Here is a 19,241-nt window from a genome sequence, read left to right on the forward strand (position 1 = left end):
TGCAATTCACTGTTCCTTGCATCTAATCTTTCCTGTTATTTGCTTTTCAAATTATAATGTCCTGATAAGTTTAAGGTTTGTGTATTACAGACTGTTGCCAGTTCTGTTCCTTTCCCTTTCTTTGTATTTTGTTCCACGATTCCAAAATTTTTCTCTCTAATCTGTGTTATATAATTATGCAATTGGATTTCTTTTTCTATCTGCTCTTTAGTTTTATTTTGTGCTTTTGGACCCCCAAAATCTATTTGCATGCAGTCTCCTTCGTCTTCATTTTCCCCATTTCCTTTCCCATTTTTCCTTTTTGATGTTACCCCATGCACCTGGCATCATAACTGACTTTTTTTGGCAGCACCTGAAAGTACTTGTAAATAATGAGGCTTTGTTCCCTGTTGGATGTATCTCTCCATGGTTTCTAAATGTGGTGCTTGCAATGAATTCTTGCAATTGCAATTGCCACATTTTGTATTTGTTTGTGTATTGTTGCTGGAGGGGATGTGGCAGAGTTGGGACATTAATCCACTGCTGGTGGAGTTGTGAATGGATCCAACTATTCTGGAGGGCAATTTAGAACTATGCCCAAAGGGAACTAAAAGACTGTCTGCTCTTTGATCCAGCCATGGCAGTTTATACCCCCAAAGAGATCATAAGGAAAAAACCTGTACAAGAATATTCATAGTTACACTCTTTGTGGTGGCAAAAAAATTGGAAAATCAGGGGATGCTCTTCAATTGGGGAATGGCTGAACAAATTGTGGTATATGTTGGTGATGGAATCCTATAATGAACTGGAGGAATTCCATGTGAACTGGAAGGACCTCCAGGAATTGATACAGAGCAAAAGAAGCAAATCCCAGAGAACATTGTACGCAGAGACTGATATTCTGTGGCATAATCAAACATAATACAATTTTCTACTAGCAGCAATGCAATGATCCAGGACAGTTCTGAGGGACTTAACAGAAAGAATGCTATTCATATCCAGAGAAAGAACTGTGGGAATAGAAACACAGAAGAAAAAACATTTCCTTGATCACATAGTTCAATGGGAAACTTGATTGGGAAAGTAGACTCAGTCTAAATGATCACTCTAATGCAAATATTAATAATATGGAAATAGATCTTGATCTATACATATAAAATCCCATTGAATTGCTCATTGGCTATAGGAGGGTGGAGGGTGGAGGAGAGAGAAAGAATATATATGAATCATGCAACCATGGAAAAATATTCTAAATTAATTAATTCAATAAATAAATTAAAAAAAACATGTCTTACTAATAAAACAATCAAGAAAAGGGGTAGGGGATTTCACATTCACACTGTGTGACCCTGGGCAAGTCACTTAACCCCCATTGCCTAGTCCTTACCACTCTTTTGCCTTAGAACCTATAAACAGTATTGATTCCAAGATGGAAGGTAAGGTTTTTTTTTTAAGTTATTTAGAACATTTTTTCCCATATAATTATCACTAGCTTTGATTTCTTCATCTGAAAATGACTTGTCCACATCCTCTGACCATTTGTGAATTGGAAGATGATTTATGTTCTTATAAATTTGACTCAGTTCTCTATATATTTGAGAAATAAGGCCTTTATCAGAGGAATTTGTTGTAAATTTTCCCTACTACCACCACCACTCCAGTTTGTTGTTTCTCTTCAAATCTTGATTACATTAATTTTAGTTTGCATATATTTTAACATAAACAAAAGTATTCATTTTGCATCTCATACTATTTCCTGTCTCTTGTCTGGTCATAATTCTTCCCTTCTCCATACAAAAGGTTAAAATAAGTGTTTTGGCAAAATAAGAGAGCAGCTTTTAATAATTTAAATTTTAATGAGAATATAGAGTTGTAAATTAATTATCCCTTTAAGTCAGAGAAAAGAAAACTTCTAGCAGCTATTAACAATTTAGTTTAATTAAAATAGACATAGTAAAGTAATGTAGTAAAATGAATCTAGTAAAGGAGAGAAATATAGGACAGAGGTAGAGAAAGAAAATTTCCTAAAGTCTATACTCATTATCCTAGAACTACCTATAATTATTACCTAAAATTGTCTATATCTACCTATAACTGCCCATAACTACCACTATATCCCCCAAAGTTCCAACCCAACCCAGCCCAATCAAAACCAACCCAATCAGTGTTTAATCCAACCCCAATTAGGTCTGTCATGAAGACCAGCCACCTCCCAAAAATTTAAGGAAAGAAAAAAAAAAACCTAACAGCCCTAACCAAAAACCAAAAACTCAAAAGGCAAAAAGTTCTCTAAAGGCTAAAGCCAAAAGCCCTCTCAGTAAGCTCAGGTCCAACTTTATATTCCAGCAACTAAATGCCAACCATCAACTAATCACCAGCCCACAACAACAGCAACCAACCCCCAATGACCAACCCATGCCCAGCAGCAACTTCCTGCAACTGTTTGCTGTCATTGTCAGCAACTGACAGACCTAACTGGCAGCAACTGACCCCTCCTCCCCCTCAACTATCAGCAACTGACAGACTGACCAATTGACTGTGAGCTGGTTAATACCTATTTATCTCTATGGTAACCTCCAGGCCCCTCACTAAATTAAAAAAGGAATAAAGAATTTCTTTTTACATATCTGACAGTCAAGCTATTCTATGTCCCCCTAATTTGCTTATGATATCACTCTATATCTAAATCAAATATCCAATTTGACCTTATCTTGATACAGGGTGTGAGATACTGGTCTATACCTAGTTTGTTTGTTTTTTTTTCCATGCTGTTTTTTACTTTTCCCAGCAGTTTTTGACAAATATTTTATCAGCTACTAGAACACTATGTTCATTTTCCCCAGCATATAATGTATCTAATTTGTTTAATCTGTTTCATTGATCTATTTTATTTCTTTGCCAGCACCAGATTGTTTTGGTAACTGCTTTACAATAAAGTTTAAAATCTGATACTGCTAGACCACTGTACTTCACTTTTTTTTTTCATTAATTCCCTTGATATTCTTGTCATTTTGCTCTGCCAGATGAGTTTTTGTAATTATTTTTGGTAATGTTATAAAATAATTTTTGGTAGTTTGATTATAAATGCACTTAATAAGTAAATTAATTTATATAGGATTGTCATTTTTTATTATATTAGCTCAGCCTACATGAGCAATTAATATTTACCAATTAGATCTGGCTTTATTTGTGCAAAAAATATTTTGTAATTATTTTCATGTAATTCCTGGTTTCTCTTGACAACTAGACTTAGGTATTTTAAATTGTCTAGTTATTTTAAATAGAATTTCTCTTTCTATCTCTTGTTGCTGTTAATGATTTTTTGGTAATATGTAGAAATGCTGATGATTTATGTGAGTTTATTTTGTATACTGCACCTTTAATATTATTACTTATTTCAACTAGTTTTTTAGTTAATTCTTAAGAATTCTCTAAGTATACCATTATATCATCTGCAAAGAGTGATAGTTTAGTTTCTTCTGTTAACTTGGAAATATTAACTTGCATCCAGGTCCATACTTAGAAATCATGTAACTTGCAGCTGCTCTTCTAGGTGGTTCTTTGGGCTGCTGACTGCCCCCACCTTTCCTTGGGACAACAGACAAGCTGTTACCCATGTCCAATAGCGCCCGGGTGGCTATGGACGATGCGGCTCTGTGTATCACAGAAGCCCAACCAACAATCCCTTAATTAAAGAGTGAGTCACTCCCAAACATGAGATGCGAGTCCTACCTATGAGAGCCACTAAGCTGGCCCTTGCTAACTGGACTCCTGACCCATCCCCAAATGGGTTGTGTGAGGTACCTCAAGTCTCCGGGTACTCGTTAGTGGGAGGGCTCAGGCAGCCGGGGTTCCAGATCTCGGTGGGACCTCCATTAATGTCAACTAGAAAAAACATAGAACTATTAAATTGTCAAAATCACTCTTTAATCAAGGGCTAAAGGGGTTCAGCACTAAAGGCCTCAGCGCTATTAGGCTACGACAACAGAGCTGCTCCCCGAGACTGACAGAATCTGGACGCCCTGGTCACTGACCCCTGGGAGTGCCACCGACTCAGGATGGACTTTGAGGAACAAAAGAATTTGGGGAACCTATATACCATTTGGGAAATCCAGGGGCAGGGAAAGATGATTGACATCACTATAGCTACAAGGAAAATGGGAGTGTTCAAACTACACTGACAGGATACAATCAAGCTTGAAAAAAATGACTCCTAGCTAGAGGCTAGGGTGTAAGAGAAGAGGCTGCTTACAATAGATACTAAATGATGGTTCCTGCTCAGGTGTGGATCTTCTTGGGAAAGGTTCTAATACAATAGGGGAGACTACCTAAAACAAAAAGGGTCTTTAGCATATGCTTATCTCACCCAACCAGGATTGTTAATCCCCTGAGGGTCTCCCATTCAGTCTGAAACTGCTAACTTGAGATTCCCTTCAGGGTAGACTCCCATGGGAACAGGGAACAAGTACAAGCTTTGGGGTCTCCAATCTACAAGCTAGTCCTGAAACTTGGGGTTCATCAGATCCCACTAGGCCACAAGTTTGGGATTCCTAAATTCCATGTTGACACCTCATTGCCTACTTTAATTCCTTCAATTTCTTTTTTTCTCTCTTATTGCTAAAACTAGCCTTTCTAGTATAATATTAGATAATAGTGATAGTGGACATACTTGCTTCACCTTGCTCTTACTGGGAAGACTTCTAGCTTATCTCCATTACAGATGATAATTGCTGATGGATTTAAATAAATACTACTTTTTTTTAAGAAAAGGCCTTTTTAATTCTATGCTTTCCAGTGTTTTTAATAGGAACGGGTGTTGTATTTTGTCAAAGGCTTTTTCTGTATCTATTGAGATAATCATGTGATTTCTGTTAGTTTGGATATTTATATGGTCAATTATACTGATAGTTTTCCTAATATTTCCTAAAAAAGCACTCCTGTGTTCCTGATACAAATCCCATCAGGCCATAGTGAATGATTCCTCTGATATATTGATGTTATCTTCTTGCTAGTATTTTATTTAAAATTTTCGCGTCTGTATTCATTAAGGAAATTGGTAACAGTGCTATATTTACATCCTTATAAAAGGAATTTAGTAGAACTTATTTTTTTTGCCTATTTTGCCAAATAATTTATATAGTATGGAGGTTAATTGTTCATTAAATGTTTGATAGAATTGCAAATCTATCTGGCCCTGGGTATTTTTTCTTAGGAAGTTCATTGATGACTTTTTCAATTTATTTTTCTAAGATGGGATATTTAAGTATTCTAGTTTCTTTTTTGTTAATCTTGTCAGTTTATATTTTTGTAAATATTCATGCATTTCACTAACAATGTCAAATTTATTGGCATATAATTGGGCAAAATGGTTCCTAATGATTGCTTTAATTTCTTTTGGAATAGTTGTAAATTCACCCTTTTAATTTTTGATTTTTAATTTTTTTTCAAATTTTTCAAATTTTTGATTTCAGTAATTTGATTTTTCTTTCTTTTTTAAATCAAATTAACCAATGCTCTATTTCATTTGTCTTTTCACAAATCCAATTCCTAGTTTTATTTATTAGTTCAATGGTTTTCTTACTTTTGTGAACAAGGAAATAGTCAAAAACAAGGGGAACTTGAAATTTGAAGAAAATATTTCTGGAGGGGCAAATGGAACATTCAGGACTTGGGGAGGGGGGAAGGGGATGGGAGAGTTCCATGAAGATTCAAAAAGAAAACTGTTGGAGCTAGAGGGAGATTTTTTGGTCTTCCTGTCTAAGATTCTGAAAGAGCTGGATAGGAGAGATACTCTTCTCAACCCTTTTGCCTGACTGAGCTGAATGAAGTTTCTTGCCCAAATTGAAAACAAAGCCTTGGACATAAGGGAAAACCTTAGGGGAACTCAAAGCTATATTTCTTGAAGAGAGTTTTTCATAAAGCCCTCAAAAGTTGCCATAGGAAAGAGATAGCAGGGATCTCCTTCTTTCCATCTACCCTTCCTTTCAAAATAAATTAGATAACTTTAAATTACAATAGAACTGATTTCAGAGTCTACTTAATAGGAGGGGGATTTTCAATTCATCAAAAGAAGAAAGGTGTGAGGGGTAAATTTACCCCCTGGTCTGAACTGACTGAGTCCTTTAAAGTTGCCCAGCTTAGTGGAGGAAGAGGAAGTGTTCCTAGAACTCAGTCCTCAAAAACAGTTGTTTTCTGGTCCCTTCATCTTTTAAGTCCCCCTCTCTCACTATTACACTTTCAATCTTATTAATTTCTTCTTGATTTTTAGAATTTCCAATCTGGTGTTTAATTGATGATTTTTAATTTGTTCTTTTCCTAGTTTTTAGTTGCAGGCCCAACTTATTGATCTGCTTTTACTCTAAAAACAGAAGGAAAGGAAGAAAGGAATCACAGAAGAGAAAGTATAGTTATTCCTGTTACAAAGAAAGTAGGTGAACAAAACATGGAAGTCAGAAAGCAGAAGCCCCAGAGACTTTGGAAGCTGAATATAGTTGAGCTGTGGAGAAGAGCAAAAATCAGAATGCACTGACTTAGAGAAGATGACAAATTAGGGAGGAAGTGAGAATACCCCAGGGAAAGAAAAAGAACATCAAGCTCCAGGAGTGCCCGGAGCTGGGGTGCGAGACCATAAGATACCCATTGTGCATGCCTTTTATTTGTATCTATCTACCTATATATGCCTATTTTCCCCATTGGTACTATATTTATATGAGAATATTCTAAGATCCTCAGTTTTGTATCTGTAAAATGGGCTAAAGATCTCTTAGAGTCTTTCAGTGTCTTTCAGTTTCAACAATATATTCCTTTCTGCAGACACTAATAGAAATAAGACTATATTTATTAAATTTCTATTATTGACCGGTACTATGCTAAGCACAAATTCTTTGTGCAGCGTTGTGAATTTACTTATTTTAACAATAGATACCACAAAATAAATATGTGCTGAAAACACTGATATTTTTTTAAACATCATTTTATTTGGTCATTTCCAAACATTATTCATTGGAAACAAAAATCATTCCCCCCTCCCCCCCCCCACCTCTCCCATAGCCAGCGCATGATTCCACTGGGTATCACATGCTTTCTTGACTCGAACCCATTTCCATGTTGTTGATATTGGCTCTAGAGTGTTCATTTAGTCTCTCCTCAGTCATATCCCCTCCACCCCTGTAGTCAAGCAGTTGCTTTTCTTCAGTGTTTTTACTCTCACAGTTTATCCTCTGCTTGTGGATAGTGTTTTTTAGGTCCCTGCAGATTGTTCAGGGACATTGCATTGTCCCTACTGGAGAAGTCCATTACCTTCGATTGTATCACAGTGTCAGTCTCTGTGTATAATGCTCCTTTCGCTCTGCATCACTTCCTGGAGTTCATTCCAGTCTCCATGAAATTCCTCCACTTTATTATTCCTTTTAGCACAATAGCATTCCATCACCAACATATACCATAATTTGTTCAGCCATTCCCCATTTGAAGGGCATCCCCTCATTTTCCAATTTTTGGCCACCACAAAGAGTGCATCTATGAATATTCTTGTACAAGTTTTTTTTTCCTTATTATCTCTTTGGGGTATAAACCCAGCAGTGCTATGGCTGGATCAAAGGGCAGACAGTCTTCTATCACCCTTTGGGCATAGTTCCAAATTGCCCTGCAGAATAGTTGGATCAATTCACAACTCCTCCGGCAATGAATTAGTGTCCCTACTTTGCTGCATCCCCTCCAGCATTCATTACTTTCCATAGCTGTCATGTTAGCCAATCTGCTAGGTGTGAGGTGATACCTCAGAGTTGGAAAACACTGATATTTAAAGCAGCAACTGACAGACTTGTTGTCCATTGTTAAAAATGGGTTCAATGGAAGAAAAAACTACAAGAGGGGAACAGGAAGGGGAGGGAACTAGCAGTGACATCAAAGTAGAACTCTGTGCCTCATGTTCCTCCTTTGTTATAAAGTAAATGTGGTAAGTAAATATTTTCATTAAACTTGGTTGAGGGAATTATTAAAAAAAAAAAAGAAAGAACATTCACTTCATCAAACCCCAATATGTTAAAATGTGCATCAGAAACAGTACAGCCCTAGAATAAAACTAAGAAATTGGAGAGAAAGGTGGTAGGAGAAAAAACGTGGCTCTTAGAGCATTTGTGGTTCAAGCGGGAGTTAGTAGACTTAGAGGCGTTATTGCACTTATTTGACACTTATTAGCTTAAATGACACTTCCTTGCTTAAAAAATATTCTTAAATCGTGTACTTTCAGATTCTGGGTTTTTGTTGTGTAGTTGTTTGTTTACTCATCTTTCAGGACTTCTGGTGGGGGAGTGGGAGACTGAATTAACACGAAGTAATACTTGAAAAGAACGGGAGGCTGAGCCTTTTTGATTGGAGTAAAACGTTTTTCTCAAAGCAACAAATCTTTCCTTATTAAATTTACAAAATGCCAATGAGGTCCACCTTAGTTACGAGTGTCCTGCGCACTAGATTAAACAGTACTTCTCCGGGAGAAATCGTCACGCAGGCGCCTCAATATTGCGCATTGAGAAAAGGTTGGCAGTCTCCCCTTAGTCATGCGCAGTGAGTAACCGGTTTTAGGGACGGAGGTGAGGGATTGGATGATAACTGTTGATCCTGGTGGGGGTGCACAGTAGTCAAAATGGCGCCGTCCAGGAGTCCCTTGCTTCCTTTAATATTTGTGCTGTTGTGGTGGGGGTCTCCTGAGATCCGAGGACTATGGAGAAATGTGAGGACCATCACGGACAAGAACTGGAAGGAGCTGCTGGAAGGGGAATGGATGATTGAATTGTGAGTGTGGGAGTAATCATTCCTGGGCTCTTCTGCCCGATGGAGCAGTCTATACCCTCGCTCTCTCTGACCTTCTGAAACTACCCCCACGGCCCGCCGGGGCTCTAAGGATAATTTTAACTCGTTGCCTTCCCTTTAGGTTCTCCTCACCCCTCTTTCTCAAACGTTGACTTCTTTCGTCTGGGGAACCTGTTCGTTTTCACGTTATCACAAGCTTGTGTAAGAACCGCCTATTCCTCTAGAGCCATGTTCCCACCTCCCGGCCTGTCTCTCCACGCCCCCAAATTTCTTAGTTTTATTTCTAGTGCTTTACTGTTCCTAATGTCGTTTTAGGTTTGATGAAGTAGCCTCTTTATTTTTTTCAAATTTCCTCACACATAGCTTAATGAAAACATCACCAGGCATAGTTCTGCTTTGATACAAATCGCTACCAGTTCCCTCCCCATCCTCTCTTGTAGGTTTTTCTTCCATTGGAATTTTTAACAATGGATAAAAAGTTTTTCGGTAATCACTGTAAATATTAATGTTTTGAGCATATTTTTATTTTGTGGTTTTTACTCTTTCTGCACAAGGAATCTTTGCTTAGTCCAGTGCCTTTCAATAATAAAAGTTTAATAAAGATAAGAATCTCTATTAGTCTCTGCATAGAAGGGATAGTTGGAGTTGAAAGAGGCCTAGAACATTTCTAGTTCATTTTACAGTTAAGAAAATGAGATTCACTTGGGATAGCTCCCCAAGGGAATTCAGGGAAATATAACAAGTGTTTTCTGTGTTTTAGGTAGAAGGTCAAAGTGAATATTATATTTTTGTAACCTTTTTTCTTTTTTTGGTAAATCTTTACCTTCTGTCTTAATATCAGTTCTAAGACAAAAGAGTGGCAAGATAAGTGACTTGTCCAGGATCACACACCCAGGATTTTCCATAATCAATTAAAAAAAATTATTTCTAATTTAAAATTTTTTGAAATCTTGTGGTTCCAAAAAGGTTTTTTCCCCCCTTTTATTTATTTCTATTTCCTTTTATTTAGGTAAACCATATAAAAAAACTTTAGATTTAATGAAATTCCAATTAGGATTGGAATAGATATCAGTGGCCATTTTGTCCAACTCTTTATGATCCTGTGGGTCATAACACTTCAATATTATCTGTGAAGTTTTTATTGGTAAATATGCAAGGGTGGTTTGCCATATATGCAAGGGTGGTTTGCCATTTCCTTCTCTAGCAGATTATGGCAAACAGAGGTTAAGGGACTTGCCCAGGGTCACACAACTAGTGTTTGAGGCCAAATTTGAACTCAGGTCTTCCTGACTTCAGACTCAGCACTCACCTAGCTTCCTCTATACCTTAAAGGAATTCCACTTAATTATACCTAAAAGGACATCTAGCTTTTTAATTAAAAAGGAACTCATTACAATTTGATTTTTTTTGCTCCTTTGTTTTGTTTTTTATCTTATTTAAAAAAGATTCCCCCAATTACATGTAAAATCAATTAACATGTTTTAAAAATATATATAAATCTCATATTCTTTCCCTCCTTTCTTTTCTTCCCCCTTCATGGAGACAGTAAGCAACCTGATATGAATTTTACATGTGCAATCTAGTAAACAAACAAACAAAAAGAACAAAATGACATCTGTTCTTTGCTTTGGATTCAGATTTCATCATTTCTTGCTTTGGAAGCAGATGGCACTTTTATCATGAGTCCTTTGGGATTGTCCTAGATCACTGTTTTGCTGAATATAGCTAAGGTATTCACAGTTGTTCATTATATAATATTATTGTTAGTGTTTACAGAGTTCTCCTGGTTCTGCTCATTTCACTGTGCATCAGTTCATGTACGTTTTTCCAGGCTTTTCTTGAAATCATCTTGCTCATCATTTCTTATAACACAATAGTTTTGCATTACAATCACATGCCACAACTTACTTGACTATTTCCAATTGATGGAACTCTGTTCACTTTCTAAATCTTTGCCATCACAAAAGAGCTGCTATAAATATTTTTGTACATCTATATCCTTTTACTTTTTATTTTTTATCTCTTTGGGATACAAACCTAGTAATGGTATTTCTGGGTCAAAGAGTATGTATGTATTTATAACCCTTTGGGAATAATTCCCAGTTGTTCTCCAGAATGGTTGAATCAGTTCATAACTTCCCCAACAGTGCAGTAGCATTTTAATTTTACCTCATCCCCTCCCACTTTTGTCATTTTTCTTTTTTGTCATAATAGCCAATCTGATAGTTGTGAAGTGTACCTCATAATTTTCATTTTTCTAATTAATACTTAGAGCATTTTTTTCACATGTAAAGGGTGAAATTATGGGTGAGACTGAAAAAATTTAAATTTAAATGGTCTCCAAGGGAAATCCCAAATAATAAAATACCCAAGTCAGCTGCCACATTTTTATGGTGATTTAATTACAACAGGAGGAAGAAAATATTAGAGGAAGAGAGAGAGAGGGAGAGAAGGAAAGAGGGAGAGAAGGAAAGGAGTTTAACTAAAGAACCACTCTGGTTCAGGCTGAGCCAAAGCAGGCGTTAAGGCCTTGGAGAGCCAAGGCAGAGAAGGGAGTCAGTTCTTATCACTCACATGACCAATCTGAAGAGAAGCTGTCTGCCAGGCTCCTCTAAGCTCGAGCTCCAGGATAGAACTGAACTCTAGCCCTCTCCACAGGAAGTCACAAGAACTCCAGAGGCTGTTCTCTACCTCACTTCCTGCGTCTCACATGTGCCAGTGGTGGCTCAAGCTTGACTTAGGACAGCCCAGAGGTCTGTCCTTTTTTTGCACATGTCTGTTGAAGGCCATTTTCTCAGATAATTAAATCTTGAGTTTGATGCAGACCTTCCTAATCTTATTAAACTAAGAAGGGAAGAGAAATGTAGTTTACAAGACCTGATTCTGTTATTCTAAGTATTGTTATTGATCAGGAAATAGCTAAATCAGATCTTCTAAAGAATGGTCTGATTAGGGTGGAATAGTTTTGAAAGGCACACACATAACTATGATAGCTTAGATTTTTTATCTGAAAACTGTGTTTTCATATCCTTTGACCATTTATCACTGGGGAATGACTTCCATTTTGATAAATTTGCCTTATTTCAGAAATAAGGTCTTTATCAGAGAACTTGTAATTTGTTTTTACCATTATAAGTACTGTTTATTACTCTCCATCCTATTTCCCCCCTATTTATCCTTCTCTCTTCCTTTCACCCTGTTTTGCTTCTGACTATTGCCCACCTCCCCAATTTATTTTCTTCCTCTCCCACTTTTATATAGGCTAAGATAGATTTCAACATCCAACTAAGGGTATGTTCTTTCCTCTTTGAGCCAATTCTGATGAAATAAAGTTCAAGCACTCCCTTTCCCCTATATGCTCCTTCTCTGTAAAAATCTAATCTCTTTTGTACTTCTTTGATGTGAGATAATTTACCCAATTCTACATCTCCCTTGATCATTCTTATGTTGTATTCCTATTTCTCACCCTTTAATTTTATTTTTTTTAGATATCCCATCATACTTAATTCATACCCTTGTTCTCTATCGATGTATATTCCTTTTAACTGCCCTAATAATGATGAGATTCTTAGTTTATAGGTATCATCTTCTCATTCTTCTCATGTAGGGATCTAAACAGTTTAACCTTAATAAATCCATCATAATTTCTCTTTCCTGTTTACCTTTTTATGCTTCTGTTGAATCTTGTATTTGAGAGGCAAATTTTTTATTCAGTTCTGATCTTTTCATTAGGAATGCTTTAAAGTCTTCTGTTTCATTGAATGCCCTCTTTTCCCCTGAAGGATGAAATTCAGTTTTGTGGAAAGGTAATTTGCAATTCTAGCCCCTTTGGTCTCCAGAATATTCCAGGCCTGCTACTCCTTTAATATAGACGCTGCTAATTCTTGTGTTATCCTGACTGTGGCTCCATGATATTTGAGATATTTCTTTTTGGCTATTTCAAAGTTTTTCCTTGACCTGGGAGTTCTGGAATTTGGCTATGATTTTCCTGGGTTTTCATTTTGTGATCTCTTTCTGGAGGTGATTGGATGGACTCTTGATTTATATTTTACCCTCTTGCTCTAGAATATTAAGGCATTTTTCCTTGATAATTTCTTGAATGATATCTAGTCTCTTTTTACTTAAGACTTTTAGGTACTTCAGTAATTCTTAAGTTCTCTCCCCTGGATCTGTTTTCTAGATCAGTTGGGGTTGTTTTTTTCCTTTCTTTTCCCTCCTCCTTTAAACCCTTACCTTCTGTCTTAGAATTGATGCCAAGTATCAGTTCCAATGCAGAAAAACAGTAAGAGGTAGGCAATTGGAGTTAAGTGACTTGCCTAAGGTCACATAGCTAGGAATTGTCTGAGGTCTGATTTGAACACAGGAACTCCTCCCATCTCCAGGCTTGGTTCTCTATCCAATGAGCCACCTAGCTGCCTCTTTGGTTGTTTTTTTTTTTCAGTGAGATATTTCACATTTTCTTCTATTTTTTTCATTCTTTTGATCAAACTTTGTTTATTGTTTCTTGATGTCTCATGGATTCATTAGTTTCCACTTACCCCAATTTGATTTTTAAGAAATTATTTTCTTTATTAAGCTTTTGTACCTCCTTTTCCATTTGACCAATTCTTCTTTTGAAGGAGTTCTTTTTAGTGAATTTTTGGGCCTCTTACCAATTGGCCTAATCTGTGTTTAAGGTATTGTTTTCTAAAATATTTTTAGTGATTCCTTTACCAAACTATTGAGTGTTTTTTCATGTTTTTCCTTTATCACCTTCCTTTCCCATTTTTTTCTTCTACTTTGATTTTTTAAATCCTTTTTGAGTTCTTCTAGGACTCTTTTTGGCCTTGAGACTAATTCAGATTTTTCTTTGAATCTTTGGATGCAGTAAGATTGACTTCTAAGTTTGTGTTTTGATCTTTTCTGTCATCAAAATAACTTCCTATGTTGAGTTTCTTTTTGTTGTTTTCTCATTTTTCCGACTTTTTTCCTTGACTTTTAGCTTTTTAAAAAAAAGATGTTAAAATTGGACTGTTTCTGTGGTGAAGGGAACATTGTCCCAAGCTTCAACTTCTTTGTGTAATTGCTTTCAGAGTTAGCTCTGGAGAATTTATAAATTTTCAGTTCTTCCAAGATGGTATGATGTAAGGAGAGGTGGGCCTATGCTCTGGTCTATGAGTAGCTTTAATCACTCTTTCCAACCCTTTGTCCCTTGCTCCCTTTTAGCTTCAAATACTGCTGTCCTAGTTTCTCCTCAGCTTGGGAACTTCACCTAGAACTGCATCCTGAATCTGTGTATGGTCAATACAACTGAGTCTTGTACCCAGAGTCTTCAATGGGACCCTAGTAATCTCCTTCTGACTAGTTGTTTATCTTCATTACTCTCTGTGGGCTGAGAGCTCTGGAAGCCATTGCTGCTGTTTCAGCTGCCTCGCTACCCCCCCCCCCCCCCAAGTCCTGTGTTGATTTGCTGAGGTAGGAGTGCTAGTCTACTAGCTAACTAGCACTACCTTGGAGTGCTAGTCTATACTCTATTTCTAACTCATTGAAACATTCCTTTCATGCCAACTTTCTAAGGTTATTTTGAACTGAAAAATTGTTTTGCACTCCTTTTTGGGGCTTTGCTACTCCAGAACTCATTTTCAGGCACTATATCAGAATTGTTGGATAGAAATTTGGGAGAGAACAGGATAGCCCCCGTTCTTGGCTCCAATTAATTCACTACAACCAGGAGAGCCCTATTTTATTTTTACATTTTTTATTGCTATTTGTTGTTCTTATAGCATTTTCATTTCCAAATATATCCTTTTGCTTTTACCTTCTTTAAAAATTAAATTTAGTTTCTAGTAACAAAAGTATTATATTTTATGAGGTTTATTAAAGAAATCAAGGATGCAAAATAATAAACCACATGCCTTGGGCTGATTAGCCCATTCACAGCCTACTTACTACATGTTGCAATGTCTGAGTAGAGGAAGAAGCTCTTGGGAGGCAGAGAGCCCGTTAAATACTAAATTGTGATCTTGCCCAGGTCGAGACTCAGGTGAGATTATAGGGAATTCTGGGAAGTACCAAGGACTTCTGGGAATTGAAGTCTAGGGTTCAAATCTCCATTTTTACACTTTCAAGAGAAACATTCATCTTGTATCCAGAAACAGAGAGGGAAAAACATTTCAGCAAATCTAACCAACCAATGGAAGTATATACATTGTATGTTATTCAAAATAGGGGATGATTCATTTCCTCCTGTCTGAATCTTATGCTTGATAATTATACAATGTTCTTTTTGTTCTTTTCATTTATATTGTTGAAGTCATTGCATATGTTGTTTTCCTGAATAGTTTTAATTCTTAGGAAGGTTGTTCAAGCCTAAATTCACTTCTTTATATATTCCTTACATTGTTCCTTGCCTCTGCCAACTGTAAAAATAAAATGGCTAGTGCAAAAACTAATAAGGGCAATGGATTTGATTATTGATTATAAACTGATTTCAATACTCTGTTTGCTGCGCTCACAAAGTATCCTCAGTTTATATCAGTGAAGTGAAGCTCATAAATGAACTTCTCTTCAGGGCCAGGCGCAGGAGGCTAAAGAAACTGGTTATAAAAAATAAAGTATTTATTGAAATATATAAGGATAAAAGGATTTTTAACTCTAAGGGATTCTAACTCTACCCAAATAAAACTCCCAGGTTCTGCAAGGAGTCACTTCTCCTGTGTTTCACAGTCTACACTAATCCTTCCTGATCTGACTAACCCAAATTCTTAATATTCTAAATAAAACTAACAGTATTATCCTAACAATTCTTAACTTTGCCTCCAAATTATAAAAATAACAAAGGCTAGCTGGTTGAGTCTCAATAAGAATCAAGATAGGACTCTGAGCCTTAGCAGACTCAGAGTCCAAACCAAAGACCACGTCTTTCTTTGGTCTTCTCAGAGTTAAACAATCTATAAAGACAGTGATAGTCAATAGTGTTTCCCAAATTGGAAAAAGAAAACACTTAACTCCTTCAGGTCTTTACCTCAAATGGGGGGTGGAGGGGTGCAAAGGTGTTACCTTCTTAAAGCCCAGAGAGCAAGAGTCTCCCTGTATGACTCTGCTAATTGCCCGAGACCAACTGCCACACCCAGAAACAGTAACTGTCACAGAAAAAATTGTTAAACTGTCAACATTTGAAACTAACACTATCTCATATCTGCTTCAGACTCCAATCCTTTTTCAAGCCAGCTTCTTTACTTCTTATCTCTTAACTAATAAAACAATACTTATTTTCTAATATCATCCTTATACTTTCCCCACTTCGAGCATATGGAGAATTAAAAAATCTCTCCCATATGCTCACTATTCTATGTAATTCTAAAGCTATACCTGACATTATTATTATATTTACAAAAGAAAAAATAGTCTTAGTCTTATGCTTATCTTATCCTATTTTTATTGCTACATCTTATCTATGCTAACCTGTACTAGGGATATAAATATAAAGAAAAAAAATTTCAATGAAAATATACTTGTACAAATGCAAGTGCAAAAAATACAATTACAGAAATTCAAAATGCAAACTGCAAACTTTTGAAAATCTTTTGAAACAATAAGAGTTACAAAAAAACAATTTATGTTTTACAAAACACTGAAGTCTGCCTAAAATAATAACGATGCAAAACTCATGCAAACTGCATCTTACAGATCCTTTTTGAAAATTCAAATGAAACTCTTTACTGTGCCTAGACCTTATTCAGTCACTAATACAGAAAACCAAAACTAACTACATTATATACTAATAAAATCAAATTTTTATAATAATTTAACTATATCCACATCTATAGAAACATATAGGTCTGAATGATTTATACATCTATGTATATGTTATATACAAATTATATACTATATATATTATATTTTCAAATTATTACATGTTGCAGGAGGAAAAGAAACTTCTCTTGAGATAGTCTAAGAAAATCTTAAAGATTTTCTTTAGAAAGATATGGGGTTTTTTGATGTTATCTCTTAGGAACACACAAAGTGTTTCTGTAAGTTAAGATCTTACTAATTTAATGTGTATATTTATTATCTTCCCAAGGTGATTTATCTGTATTCATCCATTTCAATGAAGACTCCTCACCTGGTTGTGATGTTACAGAGTTTGTAAGAAATGTATCCTATATGTGCATGTTATTTTGTAGTGAATACTTACCACATCTTTAGTCACCTCCTCTGCTTCTGTCTTCATGTTGCTACTATGTAATATTTGTTTGCAGCTATAGTGAAAAGGTATAATGTTAGAATGGTGCAAAAAATCTTAATAATCAGCTTGTGTTCTTTTCTGTGTTGATTTTTTTTCTGCAGTGTCTTTGTTACAGTTCAGTCATTCTTTCATTTGCCATCTGATGTTCTTTCTTACTTTGTCTTCTCCTTTGTCTTGATCTTGATCTCTGTTTCCATTTTATTCATCTTCTTGAATAATTTCTTCTTCTGATGCCTTTTTGACTGCAGAGCCATGTTGTCTGATGTAATCTCTTCTGCTGCAATTGTTTTTTTCACATGCAAGCAATGCAGCCATGATTCTTTTCTAATACACATATAGCTGAAGGTGTTGTCAAAATAAGATGGAAAGACCCTACTCATGATGGTTGTGTTGCGTTAGTTCTATTAAAGTTTTTTTTTAATTTATTTTTTTTATTTGAGCATTTCCAAAAATTATTCACTGGAGACAAACATCATTTTCTTCCTCCCCCACCCCCCAACTCTCCCATAGCTGACGCGTGATTCCACTGGGTATCACATGTGTCCTTGATTCGAACCCTTTTCCATGTTGTTGGTATTTGCATAAGAGTGTTCATTTAGAGTATCTCCTCAGACATGTCCCCTCAACCCCTGTAGTCAAGCAGTTGCCTTTCCTCAGTGTTTTTACTCCCACAGTTTGTCCTCTGCTTGTGGATAGTGTTTTTCTCCTAGATTACTGCAGATTGTTCAGGGACATTGCATTGCCACTAATGGAGAAGTCCATCACTTTCGATTGTACCACAGTGTATTAGTCTCCGTGTACAATGTTTTCCTGGTTCTGCTCCTCTCACTCTGCATCACTTCCTGTAGTTCGTTCCAGTCTCCATGAAATTCCTCCACTTTATTATTCCTTTTAGCACAATAGTATTCCAACACCAACATATCCCACAATTTGTTCAGCCATTCCCCAATTGATGGGCATCCTCTCATTTTCCAATTTTAGGCTACCACAAAGAGCGCAGCTATGAATATTCTTGTACAAGTCTTTTTCCTTATTATCTCTTTGCGTTACAAACCCAGCAGTGCTATGGCTGGATCAAAGGGCAGACAGTCTTTTATCGTGCTTTGGGCATAGTTCCAAATTGCCCTCCAGAATGGTTGGATCAATTCACAACTCCACCAGCAATGAATCCTATGAATGAAATGAAAGTCCCTACTTTTCTGCATCCCCTCCAGCATTCATTACTTTCCTTTGCTGTCATGTTAGCCAATCTGCTAGGTGTGAGGTGATACCTCAGAGTTGTTTTGATTTGCATCTCTCTGATTATAAGAGATGTAGAGCACTTTTTCATGTGCTTATTAATAGTTTTGATTTCTTTATCTGAAAACTGCCTGTTCATGTCCCTTGCCCATTTATCAATTGGAGAATGGCTTGATTTTTTTGTATAATTGATTTTTTGAGGTTTTCGGCATCTTTCTGCAACAGTTCATTCTCTGGATATAAAAGGTTCAAGCTAATTTCTTGAAGATCTTTTCTCGAACAGAGTCAAAATCTTTGATTTTTTATAACAGTAAAATCTTAAACAAAATTCAAAATTCTTGGATTTTTATAAAAATACAATCTCAAACAAAAAAAATTCAAAAATAAAAAAATTCTTAGATTTTAAATTAAAATAAAATCCCCTCTGAAGTAAGTATTAAAAAAAATATCAAGTTTACCTCAGAATGCAATGTTCAGTTATGGGGGTGTATGTGTCAATTATCAAAAGAATAGAAAAATAATCAAAAACATAAGAAAAATTCAAAATAGGCCTTGTATAGGTCCAGTTTAAAGTAATTTCTATCCCACAAGTATGTAGGACAGAATGCAGTAATATTTCACTTAGCCATTTGTAGCCAAGACTACAGGAAGTTGCCATAATATAAGAAGAAAAGAATTAGAATTCTATTTTGATGGGGAAATGTCATTCCGTCGTCTGATTTTTTTTTTCCTCAGGGATATAGGGAGCCAGTATGATAGTCAAGCTTTGTACTTGTTTGAGTACTTCGTAAAGAATGTAGATACAAAGAAGTCCTACGACTTAAACATAAGTTAAGCGTCGCAACCTCGTCTCACTTTAATATTTCTTGTGTGCTCTATTGGCACTATTCAGGTTTAGTCTGTGCTCCTTGTTTTTATCCCTTTTCCTGGAATCAGACACAAACATTAATCACAGTCCTATAATATTTTATCAATAAATGGCAGG

General features: G+C 36.0%; 1 protein-coding gene across 2 annotated transcripts in view; it reads left to right on the forward strand.

The window, feature by feature from the left end:
* The first annotated feature begins 8,538 nt into the window (after positions 1-8,538).
* The window catches only part of TMX1 (thioredoxin related transmembrane protein 1), a 64,821-nt gene continuing 54,118 nt past the window's right edge, over positions 8,539-19,241 (forward strand). The window contains exon 1 of one of the 2 annotated variants that reach the window (XM_001362368.4): positions 8,539-8,772. In XM_001362368.4, coding sequence (XP_001362405.1) covers positions 8,624-8,772 — 149 coding nt within the window. In that variant the 5' untranslated portion in view covers positions 8,539-8,623. Of the gene's footprint in view, positions 8,773-16,857; positions 16,918-19,241 lie in introns of those variants that run through there. The other variant, XM_007473216.3, reaches the window with a different exon arrangement.

This window comes from Monodelphis domestica, chromosome 1 (assembly GCF_027887165.1).
Source record: "Monodelphis domestica isolate mMonDom1 chromosome 1, mMonDom1.pri, whole genome shotgun sequence".
In the NCBI taxonomy this organism is placed as follows: domain Eukaryota; kingdom Metazoa; phylum Chordata; class Mammalia; order Didelphimorphia; family Didelphidae; genus Monodelphis; species Monodelphis domestica.